Source organism: Apis cerana, linkage group LG5, assembly GCF_029169275.1.
Source record: "Apis cerana isolate GH-2021 linkage group LG5, AcerK_1.0, whole genome shotgun sequence".
NCBI classification, from domain to species: domain Eukaryota; kingdom Metazoa; phylum Arthropoda; class Insecta; order Hymenoptera; family Apidae; genus Apis; species Apis cerana.
The window spans coordinates 1,033,902-1,052,633 of record NC_083856.1 but is presented as its reverse complement, the minus strand read 5'-3'; the positions used below and the strand labels follow the sequence as shown (position 1 = coordinate 1,052,633).

Sequence of the window (18,732 nt, the reverse complement as noted above, 5' to 3'; positions counted from 1 at the left end):
AAAAATACACATACACTCCGCATCACGATAGATCAATCGCTTCGTATATCGTTCGTATATATTTCTGTAGAGGTCGTTGATTAAATTCGCATTGATTCACTCGAACGAGTTCGAAGATAGGCAACCAACGCAATTTCTCTAAAAAAAAAAAAAAAAACACTTTATTCGTCCCTCTCCCTTCTCTCATTTCTCGAATCCCCCCGTAAACGATTGAACGTCTGTCTCAGTGGAATTGCGACGAGTCTATAAAAGATTTTTATGCGGCCGGGATAATGTCGTCCACTATTTCGAACAGCGACGCACATTCGCGCTATAAAATAAAAGTGCGAACCTCTATTGTTCTCGATACGTAAGACGAGAAACGCATGACTCGCAAAACTCTGCAACGTTTCACACGATCTCGCATCTAACTCTCGTAACTTTAACCGCAAGATCGCTACGGCATTCTTCAATTGGCTATATTTTTCTTATGTGCCTCGCGATAAAGGCGAAATTGAGTTAGTCCGAGGCCGCAGTTAAACGCAACGTAAGGGCAATCGCACGCGATGATCTATCCTTCGGTTACAACACTGAACAACACATTGTATAGTAAGTTGAAAACTATTTGACTTGACCTTTTCATATTACGCAACATAGTTTAATTGGTTATTGAATAGTGGAATAATAAAATATGAATCATTTTAAAATATTTATTATATCAAAAAATGTTTCATATATCAGATATGGTTTTTGAACAAACATAACAGATCTTTTTATTTAAAAAAAGCGTTAAAATGAAGCTATAACATAATTTTTTGTTTTCAATATAGAAGAGAAATAGTTCAACAATGTACGTGTGCTAATGGCAATGATATTCAATAATGACTAATTCTTCGTCATAGTTTTAATTTGCTGTGCTACAAGCAGCATGACCGGCATCATTGAGTATCGCCATCGCGTTTTGCCAAATGCGATTTTGCTTTTATCGAAAACAAAAATGATTTTATAACTTCTTTTGATGTTTTTTTTTTTTAAGGAAAAAAGTTTATTAAAAGATATAATTAAATTTCTAAATCTTTAGTTTTTGAAATAAATTGATGATGAATATCAGCAAAAATGGATCCGTTTTGGATATCTTTTAATCTTAATTATTATTTAAATATTTATAATTTAATAACTAGTTATATTATTTTGTTCAAAAGTCCTCACAATCATTTCATATCAAGAATAATTGAATTTAGTATAAAATTACAAAATATTTATTAAATTTAAATGAATTTTTTTTTAAATTAATTTTTTCAAACTGAGAATTCTGGAGAATAATTATAAAAAAAATGTATTCAGTACATTAAAATTTATAAGAAATTCTTATTAAAGATTACGAAATCGAAAAATATTCAAAATTTGTTAAAATATATAATTAATTTAAATTGTAAATTATAATTAAAATTTAAATGAAATTTCTCTTTTAAAATAAAGAGCTTTCTAATTCATTATAAATGAATAAAAAACATATTTTTCTAATAATTTTAGAAGAAATATAGTTTTTATTTGTAAATAGTCAAAAATATAAATATATATATAACTTACATAATTTATAATTAAAAATAATTAATTTTTAATTATATAAATATTCTTATAGTTTTATACTCAACACAATAAACTTGATATATTAATAATTAATAATCATATGTCTGCATTTATTGCATTAGATCCAATCTTTTTTTTTTCCTGCAAAGGATACATTCAACATTTGTTCAATGTTCGTTTTAAATTAAAAAGATTTTTAGGATTTTTATGTTGCAATAAATTTATACTTAATAGAAAAGATGTTAAAATTTCATTTTTCTATGCTTTTCGTGTACCAAACATTTTTTAAAACCATTAGATAAAGGCAATAACAGTTACGTTACTCGTTGAGATTATTAGTTCAGAAAAAGATTTTGTGAAAATATAGAAAATTGATTAGTAGATTCTGAAGAATAAATTAGAATATTTCAAAATCTGTGTTACTTCAAATCTAGATCTTGATTTATTAAATTTGCAAAAATATTTAATTTTATGCCTTGTAACACTTGAGAATCTTAAAAATATGAAATCATTCGTCCTATTAATATTCGAATACTGATTGACTTTATCCAATATTTTTGCTATTTTCAAATTGAAATAAAAGAAAATTATTAAAATGTATTAAATTGTTGTTATTAAGTATTAAAATGTTGGAACTATTCAATGATATTGAAGATTAGAAATTGGATAGAAAAAGAAAAAAAGGATACATATTATTAGAGTTTTTATCTTAATCGTTTATTTTTATTAAGAAAAAAATTATTTTTTCATCTTTTCAACATTTTCTTATAATCATTTATCGTGATAGTAAAATTGACACGTTAATCTGTAACTTTCTAATTTCTATGATCGCTACATATATTTCTATGATAACTACATACAATTACAAAAACAAGATCAATGAATTCATCGTGTTATCGTTGAATTATGTTCGTTGTATGGCTTTCACTTTGCTTTCTTCATCAAATTCCTTTAAATTATAGCCTTCTGTATCATTATCCATGCAAAAATGGACAGTAGAATTTGTATTCCTAATTATACGCCATAGTATTATATACTAATAAACATTGTTCACATTTCTCGAAATAATTTCTTAGCACGTAAGAAAAGTTCTTAAGTTCTAAACCACTGTTAACCAGTTTCTTGGCTATATTGTTAACCTCAATTTCCCCAATGGGGACTGGAAGAAGCGCTGCCACCAAGGGATCCGTCTGTAAAAGCGGCGGATAATCCCTCTGCTTCTTGCAAAACTCATATCATAATCAAACACAGTTGCATAAACTTTAGGAGAATCACAGTTACAACTTGGCCATACGTATGTACGTAGAAAATAAAATCCCCCTCTAGAGAGATTAAGAATAGTCCAGGTGATTGAAGAAGATATGATAATTGTGAATCGTTGCCTGGAATATGATTGAACTCATTTCTTCGCTCATCTTATCCCGTTATTCCTTCTTCTTGTTCATCCATCATTAAATTTGTACTTTTTTTCCACTGTAAACCTCGTTTATCATAAAATATTTGTGTTCGTGCGGCATCACGCAATGGAGCACAATGTATTATGGATGTCATACAGGATGTCTTTTATTTCGTGATATAACTGAGTACAGCTTGTTTTACATGAAAACATAAAACAAAATTGAGTAAGTCTAAAAAGATCTTTTCATATAAGGCGTATGTCGTAATAATATATTGTAACATCTTTGTCTCGCTTAAATTGTCATCATTAGACAGTGGATATTTATGTAAAATAAAATTTTTATGAACATTTTAAATAAAATTAAAGAAATGGAGTTTAAATAGAGATTTTCTTTATTCTTTAATATATCATAATGCACGTTATAACGTTTAACGTTTTGTGCTTTTTTTTTGCACATCATGCATTCTGTAGAGTTTGTATATTGCATTTTATATATATTTAAATTTTGCATAAATGCATAAATATCATACAGTCTAGTCATCATTTTATATTGCAACAGTACATTCTAAAAATTTTGTAAATTTTGCTTTTAGTGAGAATAATATATTACAAAAATATTAGTTGTAAATGATTTTTGATAAACGGAATGATAGAGATTTTAAAAAAAGGTTTATAATACACGTAAAAATTTTATTTTAAAACAGAATAATAAATAGTATCTGCTATATTTTTTTATAATAATTCTTACATACATATTAACTCTACGAACGAATGTCACGGCACGACGATTCAAAATTACAATTAAATAAAATTAAGTTAAATTAAATTAAATCCTAATATATACAATATTCAGTTATTAGTAATATAATTTTCATAAAACAATATATATATTTTTCTTTATTCTTAATATTTAGATCCTCAATTTATAATAAATATTTATAATAAATTTCGTTTCGCATACGAAATATCCTACCTATCGAAAGAATCAAGGTGAAGAAAGTTCGGACAAAGGATATTATTTTAACATTATTTCAATGATTTAACGGAGAATATAATATTTGAATAATATAATCCAAATATAAAAATAATTACCGCAAAAAAAAAGTTAATGAAGTATTAAAATTACATTTTTAATTTTCAATGTTTTCTCTACCGCTTTTTATTAAAGACGCCATTTTATGCAAATACGAAGGGAATGTCGCAAGTTAAGTACTTAACTATCGTAAAGGGGGTCGCGAGATATTTGGAAAGCACTGATACGAAGGAAAAGGATGGTTTCTTAAATAAATATCTCGCCGTGAAAGCACGTCGTAACTTCTTACACCGCGAATTCGATCGTTAACTCTGTGGTTTTACAGCAGCCGTGTCCTGTAGAGATAGTCCAATGATGTTGGCGCGTCTGTTGCAATTCTTTCTGTTCGCTCGTGGATCGTAAATCGGCTGCGGAAACGCGAGCGAAACAATCGAAAACGGGATATCGTGAATAATGAAGTATTACGAACGGGCAAGACGCACGTGTTTTTAGAAAGGAGAACGCATCAGTTTTTTTTTTCTTTTTTTCTTTTTTTTTGATGTTGCTGTCTGGTTAAGTGGTACGTGTTTCCTTCTATGTTATAATTACCCGCTACCTTGTGTTACCTGATAGTTTAGATATGTGACCTCGCCTGATATCTTCGAACCGTAAATTTTTGAAAAATATCGCGTGTTTGCACGGAATTCTGAGAATAATTTATGAAGTTTATGAAGCTTATTTGGAAGTATAATTGAAATAGAATTCACGCTCCGAAATATAAATTTGTGTACAACGAGTTTGTGTATATGTACATGTATTTAGTGTGTGTTTTTATTTCGTGATAATAAAAGTTCATTGATAGATCATACTGATATATATATATATATATATGTTGGTCTATTCTTGAATTGCAATTCTTTTTCGTGTGTTTAAAAATGTGAAAGCATTGAAATTTATTAACATTCAAGTATAAGGTAAATATAATTCGATTTGCATTTATTTTAAAAAAATAAAATTATTTTTTCTTATTTTTTAACTTGCATTTCATAAAATAGAGAAAAGATATATAAAATGAAAATTTAAATTAAATAATTCAATGTGGATAGTTAAATTAAACGATTAAAATTTTGACGTAAAATTTCTTCGTTTTATTTTCACTTTTATAAAACTGAAAAATATTCTTCAATGAATATCTTCTCAAGTAGTGTTTTCGATTGAATTATATTCGAATCTCATTTGCTTTTTTCTATCTCGATCATACATATTGACGTCACATCATGATTAGGTATAAAAATCGATAATGAAGAATAACAATTCAAAGTTCAAATCGTTTAAAATGTGGACAATACTGTAATCAAACATAAATATTCATTAAAATTTAATGATTTCGATATAAAATATTTTATTACATCATTTTTTTTTTCAAAAATTTTTTTCATGATTTAAGCATAAAAAAATCTTTTGAGAATCTTTTTCTTTTTTAAGAAAATTCTTATCCTCTATTTCTTTAAGAAAATTAATATCTATTTATTTTAAAGTAAACATCGTTTGAACATCTTTTTTTCCTCATTTTATACAAATATTTATTTTCTCTTTAATAATCTAAATTTTTTGTTTACATCATCTATTGCATCGTCATGCACATCGTAGATATATATTTGTTTTTAAAAAAAATGATAAAAAGATAAGAACGATTTGTATTTATAAACATACAGTATAACATATCATTTGAAAAGTCAAAGAATTATCAAATTAACTTTTCCTTTTTTTTTCTTTCTCTTTTTTTCTCTTCACAGATTGATAATTATCATTATCATTTGTATTTATATTTTCACGTATATATTTCTCTCTCGTAATTTAATACAAACGATATAATTCTTTATCAATGTTATTTTACGCAAAGCGATCAAACGAAAACTTTTGACTTCATTTCTTTTTTTTTCTTATTTCTGTTTGTATTTTGCTTTTACATACCATTATTCATCCACTTTCCCATGTATGACTATGCATAACTGATACATTTCACTTCGCTTTGCTATGCATTAACCTGTTACTATATGATGTGTAAACAAATCGTGAACAAATCGATCATTTGTTCGATCGATCAATACGTGAGAAAGGAAAACGATAATGCTTGACGCTTGATTTCTTTTTTTTTTTTTTCCTTTTTTTATTTCCACGTTTTATTCCACATAAAATCTTTAAAACATCGACGACTATCTAGGCAATCATTAATGTCCGTTCGTAAAGTCATGCCAACTATATAGTTTGTTCGAAAATTATAATTTCGTTCGCCAACATAATATCTATCATGGACAATATCAATTCTAATTCTGTATTTTTCCAGTTTGTAACTTGTTTTTACGACAGAACAAGTAAATATTCATGACGGTGTGACACACAATCATTATAAAAATAGAAAATAGGGACAAAATTATTATTGCTTATTATTTGTTTTATTTTAAATAGCGAAGAAAATAATACTTGTGTTATAAGATTTCATAATAAGAAATAAATAAATAAGTAAAAAAAAGAGTACGAAATAAGAGTATCGAAATTAATGGGATTTGTTATCAGTAAGATATCGAATAAGAATAGGTCAACGCCATTTATCGAACACGTTTATATGACCAATGTTTACCATTACACTTGGACGAAATGTCTGCCAGAATTTCTTTTGAATCTCCTTTAACCCGATTTCGTTTGGCTTTGCTCAACTTTCAATTCGTTCTCAAACCCAAAGATCTGGAATACTTAAAATCTCCTTTGGCAACGAACCCAAAAATCCATCGAGCGAAGAAAGTTAACAAGAAACCGGAGCGATATTTTCAAAACCATCCCATTTGAGATTCCAATGAAGATCCATGCCGAGTTAAACAGACCCGAACAGAGAGCAGGTTAACCATTAAGGTCGCGTTTATTCTTCGAGAAAAAAATGTATACAAGGTGTTTCATTTATTTTGGATTTATCTCATTAATACCTTTAGTTAGTTTTGACGATGGTGAAAATTGTGTCAAATCAGAATAAGGTTTATTATAAATCATTTATTCGATTTTCACTTTTATTAAAAATCCAGTTCTTTTTACTATAATAATGATGTATTTTTATCATCTTAATATTGTAACATACAATAAATAGATTATACATGGTGCATTAACTTTCAAATGATCTCAGATGGAACAATTGCAATAATTCAAAGAAAATTACAATAAGTAATTTTTTACTTATAAGATTTTATTATTTTTTTAAATTTTTAATTTTCTTAACTTTCATGCGGCACGTTCGTTTCATGTGATAAATATCTTCAAATTGAAAGATACAATTATTTATTCATATTATATAAAAGTAGTTGCCGAGAAAAGTTCAATAACCTACTATAACACAACAGTATTCAATGTTAGTGAAGTGTACAAAAGAAACTTTCTCCAGTTTTTAACTATCCATAAAAATAAAACCGTACCTCATAAATATATTATATGCTATCATAAAGTCTTCAAAATATTTATTTTACTTACCTTCTATTGTTTTGTAGGTTATTGAACTTGTTTTGGGTCGTGTTTGTCTTTATTGTTTCTTCCTTGAAGACGTAAATTCGAATATGACTATTTTTATGGATATTTAATTTAATAAGGTATTTAATAAGATATTTAACGTTTGAATTACCAATGAAAAGTATATATTTAGTAAATTTGATTGATTTGATTATACTTGATGGTTAATATATATCTTATTAGCGGTTAGTTTGATTTGACATATATATTTCTTCTTTGTTCGATTATTGAGCATAGAGGAAAATAGATTAAATATATTATAGAAAACAAGATTTTAAATAATTTTGTTCTTAATTCTCTAGAGATATTTGCAAAAAAATGTTTGCTATTGAATTTCGCATTTTGAATTTCCATTTTTTTATATTAAATTTATATTTATCAAATTTTATTATATAAAACTATCTATATGTAATAATAATTACACACATATTTATATTTAATCATTACATTTAATTTATTGCTCATATTTATTAATTATATCTATAAAATCATTTTTAATTATTTAAAATTTATTTCCATTGTATAAATAAAAATATATGTTTAAGTTTCGTGTCCACTTCGATTTATGTGTTTTTTCAACTTATATTCCGTTATTTCAGAATTAATAAGAACGTAAATGAATACGATTGTACATGTAATCATTACATTATGATAGTATGTGTGTGTATCAGTATGTTATCGCCGCTTATCTACAGCGTTTTTACAGCTCGATGTTCAAAACGTATAACAGGTGTATTGGTTGAAAAACCTTCTCCTCATATATTTTAAGGATTTTGTGACCTTCTATCTAACCTTCGAATCTATAGAATACCAAAATAAAATGTAAACTATTTGGATGATCAAAATTACAATCATCGAAGTTATTTTTCCCATTCTATATATAGGATACTTGGTTTAACTGAACACGACTGAATACGAAAATGATCAAAAAAATTTTAACAAAAATTATTTGATTCAAGGAGATATTATATTATGCAAATAATTTTTATGCAAATTAAATAATGGAGAAGATTTTAAAGTTAATTTCGTTTATTTGTATAAAATTGTATAATTTTGAATGTATTGATCGATTAAGATATAATACTCATCACATTAAGAACAAAAAGAATTATATAATTAAGAAGAATATTGTATTCTATTCATTGTCTTTTATTTTAAATATTAAATTTTATAAATGTCAAATTAAAATATCTCTTTAAATGACTTTTCTATTAATATTTTTTTATACAGAATAAATTGATTAAAATATTCAAAATTCTATAGTTCTATTAAAAAAAAATGAAATTAATCTTTTTCGGTATTCTATTAATAGTTAAATGATCTTAATCTATTCTATATATATGTATACGTCATAAAAAAAATTTTAAAAAAGATTAAAATTTTATTAAATTTATCAGGAAATAGATCTTCAATAGGTTCATTCATATTGATTATCAGTTCTTAACTGATATTTGTATATCACAAATGTTTATATATATATAATATATAATATATAATATATAATATATATTATATATATTATATTTAATATATAATATATTTGCAAATAATTCAAAAATTAAAGTTATTATAATCATTACGTTATTAAGGAAAAAATTGCTCAAAATGAAACAATTTATATATTTTCAACATTAAGAAATATTGAAAAAGAAGCTAATCAGCAGATTATTTGCAGATTTTAATTTGAAAAATATAATCATATTATTTTAATTAAAAAAATCTGATATCCAAAAAGAAATTTATCTCGCAAGAATTAATTTATAATTTTCATATTATAAATTATTTTTCAATAGGAAGGAATATTATTAAAACACATTAAATATTTTAAATTAATATTGATGAAAGGAAAAAATATCGATGATAAAATTTTGACAATAATAATCAATAAATCAATAATTTTATTTGAAATAACCTTCAATTTAAATTTTAATAATAAAAAATTAAAAAATATTATTATTGATTATAAATAATTTTTCGTACATTATAGCCTATAATGTAAAATATATTTTCAAATTGAAATAAAAAAACATTGAATAAAATAATATATATAATTCTATAAATAATATATATAATATATATAAGATCCTAATAAAATATTAGAAATCTAATTATAATTCAAAAGTAAAGATTAAATTATATTTTAATGATTATAAATAAAATTTGTCTTGAAAAAGAGCAGGTTATGAATATATTAAATTATAAAAAATAATACAAGATTACATAAAAATATTGATAGAATATATTAATGCAATGATAAAAGAAATATTAAATAATAAAGAAGATAGAAGATAAAAAAGAATCAAACCCAAAATACAAATTGCATTTGATTAGAATATATCTTCAGATTAATATAAAATTAATACTATTAATTTTATTTAATTAACAAAATTATAAACTATTTTTTTTATTATATACAATATTATATACAATATATTATTATATACAATTATAATAAAGATATACACAATTATATAAAATTACAATAAATTATAATAAAGTTTATTATATATAATAAATTTGGATAATCCATTAATATATATTAATATATTAACAAATTTTATATATTATATAATTAAATCTCTTTGAAAATTTAATTTTGTTTCATTAGACTGAAATTATACATTACGCAATGCATGAAGCTTATTTTTAATCTCTCTAAAAATCTCCATACCATTTTATTTTTCTCTTTATTTCTTCTTAAAATCAATATTGTAATCTTTTCGAATTTATTTTCTCTGACTCAAATTCTTTCAATATTTAAGTGTCATAATATTTTTTGTTTTAATATTTTTTAATATTTTGTTTAATATTTTTTATAAGCATGGTGTTAATAATTATGATTATTAGAATCTTGGGTAAAAATAGCAGGAACTGTAGCAGAGTGAGAAGTATTATTCAGATAGAAATTATAATATTGTATACAGCATAAATCTTTACTTTGCTTCAATTTTGAAAATTTCTTTTATTTTCTTAATTTAACACTAAAACTTCTAATATAGTACAATTATAAATACTATGTTTAAATGAATTTGAATAAAATAAAATATTAATTTTTCTTCAAAATATTTGTAGCTTTTTAATTCTACAAATTATAAAATAAGAAATAATAATTTGATATATTTTATTTGATATATTTGGTGATTCTAGTTCTTGTTAATAAATTTAATATACTTTAGCGATTTTTATATTATATCTAAAAATACAAGATTACATATTGATATCTTTATTTTATTTCCTAATAAAAGTCTAAATATTAAGAAGTTTTAAAACGAAATATTTAAATATATCCAAAACACAAAAGATTGCAGTATTAATGTACTTATATATCATTAATACATTAATTTTTTCATAAAATGTTTTTTTCTAAAGCCAGATTTACTTCGAATAGTGATTCAATAATATAATATTGTTAATACTATTATTAATACTATTATTAACATATTAATATATATGTAATATAATATTAATAAATTCTATCTGAAACTTATAATAATTGCATAATGTTAAGTTTTAATTGACTGAGTCAATTTAAAAGATTGAATTAGATAAATGTTTGAAATAGATAAGATAAAGAGAAAAAAATACCTTAGCCTGTGCTGTGTATATACTGGTGAGAAATCTATGTGTAGGTTCAAGAAAACCCAAGGGTTGACTGGAATCGAGAGAGTTGTTATTCGAAAGTCGTGTGAAGATCATCAGAGTGTCGTCAAGAAAGATTGAAGTGAATCGTTAAAGAATTCTTCGAGAGTGGTTACAGTGTCGTTGCAGTGATTAAAATGCTTCGTAAAAGTAAGAAACTATTAGAACAGCTAATAAGTATATCCTGCATAAGTAATTTTTCTGAGAATTGAAATATTTTTCTTTTTAAAACAATACGATACGATATTTTAAAAAGTACATAAGTTTTAAATAAATTAAACACTAAAAAGTGAACACTAAAGAGAAAAAAAAGAAAAAATAATTTTTAGAAAATAGAAAAATATACATTACTGAGAGAATAAATAATTATTCAAAGAAGTATATTTAGAATTATGTAATTTCACTTGTTTAATCTATTAATTCAACAAACAATTTAATGATCGTTTTTAAGTGTGTTAAAAAAAATAATAATAACCGAGTTCGCAATCGTATCGATGATTAACATATTCACAACTGGAATAATCCTACATTATTTTAAAATCTACTTGTTGCTATCTACTGTGATGTAAGTAATTTCATTTTGAAATTTAATTAAATTATTTTAACTCTAATCTAGAATGATCTAGAAATCTAATTGTTATAGACATGTTTCATTTTATTTTGAAATAAGTTATACTTACATATTTTATATTTAGAATTTGATTTGTTTCTCAAAACTATTAGTTTTTTATTTTATTAGTTTAATCTATAAACAAAAATAGTAACTAAATCATAAATGGATCATATAATATTAATTTTATTAAGAATTCTTGAATATCAATAGTAAAATAATTTTTCTATATTTTTGTTTCTTTTTTTTTTTTTATTTTTTTAATAAGTTATAAATAATAAAAGATTATTATTCCAAGAATATAATAATATATTTATAAAAAAAATTTTTTCATTTTCTTTCGTTATTATATTAAATTAATATTGTTTTCTTTAACAATGTAATCAATCTTGGCGTGCAATGATTTTAGCACTTTTATAATCGTAAGAATTTAATAATTAAAAAAGTTCTTAAAGTTAAATAGTTTGCGTTGAGGTTACATTTTAATATTTCAGACAAAAATTATAAAAAAATAATATAAGATCAAAAGAATAATCTTTAGAGAATACACGAATAACGAATAAAATAAATTTTATTTCAGATTGATTAATCAATTAGTTATATTTATTGGACAATTTAAAAAATTTGATTTTTTGAGAAATATTTGAAGTTATAATGAAACTTTTAGATACAGATTAAGTTCTCTAAAATTTTTGAAATATTATTTTGTAAAGATTATTAATTTTCAGAGATAAACAATGATTCAATATGCACAAATTATTACATCCATTTATCTCTATATTGCATTTCATTGCATAGCAGACATATTATCATAATACTAATACATTTCAGCGTTTCATTAAATAGACTTTAATTTCATTATTTTTTAAACTCGATTCAAAAATTTTAGAGAACTATCATATTTCCAAAATATTATTCTTTTGATTTATATAAAAAAACAAACAATTATTACGTGCCATTTGAGAATTTCCCTTAGGTAATAAACAATTACAAATATAGTGTGATATTCTTATTTTCTATTTTATTTTATTTTATTTTAAATTTTTTAAGATCTACGAAATTTAACAAAATAATCCAAAATTTTTTTTATTAAATAATTGCATAATAATTATTCTTATTAAAGTGAAAAAATAAATATAAAATATTTGTTAAATTTATTATATATTTTTTTAAAAACCTGCGTTATGCGAGCATGTAATTGTTACAAACTAATCATAATATCGTAATTTTTCAAATATAAATTTTTACAATTGTCGATTACAAATTATAAAAGTACGAAAAATCATTATGAAAAATTCATAATAAATTCATAATAAAAATTAAAGATAATAATATTAAATGAAACGTTATAATTGTTTTAAATCAAAATTAAATTTGACGATCACGGCGCATATATTTCACGGTTCATTATTCGAGAATCAAATTATAAATATCATATGTTAATTTGTGATAAATATTTTCTCAACAACTCTTTGCCTTGATGTATAAAAAATTGTGGATTTTCTTTTTTATGTCTTTTTAAAGTTATATAATAAATTCGAAGAGTAGATTTCAAAAATAAAATTTTTAGAAATTCACTAGTTTAAAAGTTATACGTCTTTAAAATTTAGTGTTTACTAATGAGACGAGTTGCTCAAACAAGATTCTATAATAATGACAAATTTATAATAATATTATAATTTATTATAATAATGATAAAATATACCTAGAAAATTTCCTAACTGAAAATGTATGTATTCCAAGCAAAATATTGATTAAATTTTAATTTGTTGGAATCAAATTTGATTTATATTGAATTTACATAAGGATTATTTCTAAAAAAAACTTTTAGTACACATGTGAGCAGTGATCGGTTCTTTGAAACAAAAGAATCAGTGATGACATCACTAGGGGCAGGGACTCAACTCTTTTCAGACCTCCGCCAGGTCATAATCTCAAGCGTCACACATATAGAGTGTTCCAAATTTAAAGTACCAAATTTTGTCAATATATATCTATGAATTTAAATAAGCAAGAAATATTACATAAACATCTGCAAACACTTTCTAAAAAAAACTAGCAAAAATATGGAATTCAAAAGAAACGGCAACAATAATATGATTTTTTTCTGTCAAAGATGAATAGCTCGAAGTCGATACTATGACCTCTATGATCATCTGATCTTATTTGATTTTTATTTGAAAAAATTTAAACAAGAATAAATACATGTGATGAATTGAACGCAAAAAGTTAGTGTGATAAAATAAAATACAAATGAACAGTAATAAATTCTATTCTATCTGCTTTCGTTGTTATCAATGTTATATATATATATATAAGAATGAAATTAAATTTTATTGCAGTTTTATTTACGTATTTAATATTAAAATTAATATCAAACAAAAATTAGTTTTAATTTAATGGCTACAAATAATAAATATGTATAAAATATAATATGTATAAATATCGCTTAACTGTTCTCTTCGAATTTCGTATTTTTTGTTTATAATTTTTTAATAAATGGACTTATGTTCATATAATATTTTTTTTGTTTATGTATAGATCCATAAAATATATTGATAAAATTTAGCACTTTGAATCTGGAATACCCTATAATACAACACTTATATAATCCAGTATGAACTACATTTTATAATTATCCTTTCTTAATTTAGTTTAGTTACGATTTTAGTTCTTATTTTTATTATCATGCTCTAGTTTTATTAATCCAAATTCCTTTGATTAATAATATTTGAATAATAAATTTTTTTATTCCTAATTCCAGAATCTTTTTAAATCATTATTGATGGATATTAAAAAATCCAAAGTCTTAAATACTTCGATAAAATAATTTCTTTAACATTCCAAAATTTATATTTTTAAAATCTACTCGTCGAATGTTGAATCATAAAAAAAAAAAGACCAACAATTTTTGACCGCTTAAAAACAAAATTTTTTTTCCTTTCTCTCTTTTCTCATACATAACTCAAACTTGTATAAAAATCCAAACTTTCAATACAGCCTGTATAATGTACATCCCAACTGATGATATACGCCAAATCACGGTCATAAATCTAGAAATGAGATCAGTACAATTACGTCTATTATTAAATACCGTGCGTTCAGGCCGGTTTATTCCTGGTTGCCGTCGTCGAAGCGGATCTCCGCGGAGGGTATTCATTAATTGCCTTTCGCGGCGCGTAATATCAAGCTATACGTTATACAGCTGTACGCAGGACGCGTAACTATCGTCGATACAAGGTGACACACCGCAATCGTCACCCAGGTTTCACCGGTATTCACCGATTGTGGGATACTGCCAACTGGTGTGGAGTTCGCCGCTGCTCTGACCGCTGTTGCTCATCGGCCAGGCCACCACCACACACAGCGGGATATTTCTAGTCGGTTGCCATGTACGAGTTAGTGCTCGACCGTGTGAGCACCTGTACGTGTCGGTCCATCGCTGCCATCGTTTCCTCGGTCGATCCAGTGGATACGCGATTTTTCCTTTTTAGTCCGATAGTGGAATAGCGCGAAGCTTAAGTGTGTCGAATGTGAGACAACCGACAGGATGAGCGAAACAAGGAAGACAACGAGCATCCGGAAACGGGAGGAGCAGCAATCACCCAGGCCTAAACAACAACCGATCAGGCCACCGAGGACGAAGACGCAACAGGCTCGTGACAATAAGGCTATCGATCGGCACGAGAATCGTGGTGCGCCGTGGAACAACGTAAAACCAGCTTAAATAGCTGACCGTGTCAAGTTTAGGTTCAATCGAAAGTTTGATCGTGGATTGGAGAAATTTAAAAAAAAAAAAAAAAAATGGTTTTAACGAAATGTTGTGAAATTGAGAACAGCCGAGTGTCGTGAAATTTAATTGCGAAACGAAACGAGCTTAAATTCACGGATTTTGGACGGGATATGTATTGGGACTAAAAAGTTTATTCGGTGGATAGGGAATTGGCTTGCTGTCAAAAGCTCAGAGAGACGCAACAAGCGATAAAAGGATGTGTTGATCGGGATGATTATGGTAGAAATATAATAGTAAACTGTTCGAATATACGAATAGTTTTGTACGAGTAGGGTGGATTTAAATTGCTTATAAATTCTTTATTCGTTCTCTATGATGACGGATTTCAAAGTACAAAGTTATTAATATCAAATATTAGTGGATCATAAGATTGATATGAAATTGAATTCGATGCGATTAATATAAATACGTCATCTTGTTGAAGATACATATAGTTGGACTGCTCATTTATTTATGTATTTCTAAAGATATAAAGAAATGCGTAAAAATTCTAAAAATAAAATATATATTTTTTAAACATTTCATGAAACGAGTTATTAATTTTTTTCTTTCATATTTTTTATTTGTATTCATAAAAATGTGCATAAACATTTAGAATTTAAAGATGATAAAATCATCCATCAGATCTTTAAATAGATACGCGAAACGAGCTTTTGAGAGCAACTTTTTAGAATTTTGTTTTAATTGAATGTGAAGATTCGGTCATGAAATTGGCACGTTTCCAAAATCTCGTGAATGCAACAGCTTCGTGGCAATGAAAATGTTTATCGGAATGTAGACCTTCGAAGTTCATTGTAACAGCAAACGTTTCAAATATAAATTTTTTAAGAGTTTAAATCTTGGATAAACAGTTTGTTACATAAAACTTTTAATAATTCATTTTCCAATTATTTATAATATTTATTATATAAAATTTCATAGATCTTTTTTTTCTTCTTATATGATTCGCTTATAATGTCCGCTATTCATGAATGAAAATATTTTATAAAAAAATAATATAAGAATATATGCAGGATAAAAAGGCTAAATATACGTTTGAAAATTTGTTTTCAGTCAAGAAAGCACCGATGACGGCCCTCGATGAGAACGTAAACCGTGTTCCACGGGTGTACACAAACGAAAGAGAAACAGAAAGTGAGTCTTTTTCTTTTTAATTATCTCTTTAGCACATCTTTTCGTATTCATCTTATAATAAGAATAAAAAAATTTTGTTAATAAATCAACATAAATTAAAATTTTTTGAAATTTTAAATTCAATGTAAAAGATAATGGCATTTATACAGTCCATAACAAAAAGATGACAGACACACTTCTAAATGTTATTTTTTATATCTTGTGAAATATGTGATAAAATCTTTTCCTCGTATATAAACTTCAAGGTTGATGAAAAATTTATTGGATAATAAATAAATTAATTGGATAATAAAAATTCTAATCAAAATTTAAAGAGAAGTCATAAATGTGACAAAATGATAAACACAATTTCTAAATTCTTTTTCGATAGTTAAAACTAAACCGTCATAGTATTTATATCGTGTATTTTGTTGGATATTTAATATTGTATATGTTTATTGTTGTTTTTTTTGAAATTTCGTCATTAGATTAAAGAAAAAATCTTTATCCGGTTTTGAAATAAAAACAATTTTAATATTACAAAAAAAAACTACTTTAAAAATTACATGTATTATATATTGGAATAGTATTATAGATATAATATATAATATCTATAATCTATAATATTTAATAATCTATAATCTATAATATAAATATAAGAATAAAAATAAATATATTTGTTCAAATATTAAATTTTTGAGACATCTTTTTATTGCAGGATATACAAATTAATTGTATTTTGAACTTGATTATCAATAAAAAAAATGTTCACAAGATATTTTTATAATTTAAGAAATTTAAGATAGATAATTATATATATATATATATATATATATATATGGGAAGTGAATAAAAAATATTTTTAAAAAATTGCACTTTAGAGAAACCTGATAATCAAATAATGATTAGATAATTATTCAGATAAAGTAATTCAATAGATCTGATTGATTATGTGTATATTATGTTCTATTCAGCATTCAATTAAAATTATTTAACACATAATACATAAAATATTTTTTCATCACTTTTCAAATAAATAAATATATAAATATATAAACAAATATATGTGATATATTTGAACTTATTGAAATTTATTAAGACACATATAAAAGCATCTTATATTTCATTTTTCATTGATGTTAAAAATTGCCCAATTTCTTTTTGTGCTTTATTGTAGAACGTTTAATTTGAAAAAGAAAAATACTTGCACGGAATTTCTGACATTGACTTTTTTTTCTTTTTTTTTTTATCATTTTAAATAAATAAAATACTTTAAAGATTAACCTGTAGATTAGCTTTATTTATCAATCTTGATGATTTTGAAATATATTATAAAAAATGCATTTTAAACAAGTTTTCTTTTTGTATATAAAAAAAAAATATAAGAAAATCAACATTGATTTTCATGTTGTTCGTAAAAAATTTTTTACTAATACTGATAATTGTTATAATATGAATTCTATCTATACATGTGCATAATAGCATAATTGCATCTATGATAATGTATACGTCAATATACATTAATACATTACTTATTAACTATTAATTATTTACATAAATACATAAACACTGAACATATATAATTAATTTTTTATTAATTTTAATAAGATTCTTTTTAAAAGATATTAAATATGAAGTTGCTATTATTATAACTTCAATCACTTAAGCTTTGTTTTATATTTTGCATTTTGAATAGAATTGTTATTGATTATTGATATATTATTAATATCTTGATGATAACAATATTGATTTTCATAATTCTACTTCCAAATATTCGTAGATATGCTTAAATTCGCTATAAATAATAAGTGGTGATATTAATTCAATTATTTTGAGTACTGGTCGCCATGATGTATTTATATTAATGGCGGTTGCATATTGTTGCATGCACTGTTACAAATATATAAACAATAAACAGAAAAATTAATGTAATAAATTAATGTAATAAATTGAATATTACATTACAAATATATAATATATATTATAAAAAATTTTGTGAACAACTCGAAAATCAAAATTGATCGTTATATTTATAGGAAAAAGTT

General features: G+C 24.2%; 1 protein-coding gene across 14 annotated transcripts in view; it reads left to right on the top strand.

Moving 5' to 3' along the window:
- LOC108001348 (atlastin) overlaps positions 1-18,732 on the top strand; it is a 34,970-nt gene that overhangs the window by 3,664 nt on the left and 12,574 nt on the right. For 2 of the 14 annotated variants that reach the window (XM_062075768.1, XM_062075760.1), the window contains exons 1-2: positions 237-588; positions 16,628-16,708. The exons of 2 other annotated variants lie outside the window; for them this stretch is intronic. In XM_062075768.1, coding sequence (XP_061931752.1) covers positions 546-588; positions 16,628-16,708 — 124 coding nt within the window. In that variant the 5' untranslated portion in view covers positions 237-545. 10 more of the 14 variants (XM_062075766.1, XM_062075757.1, XM_017062297.3 and 7 more) reach the window with 7 other exon arrangements.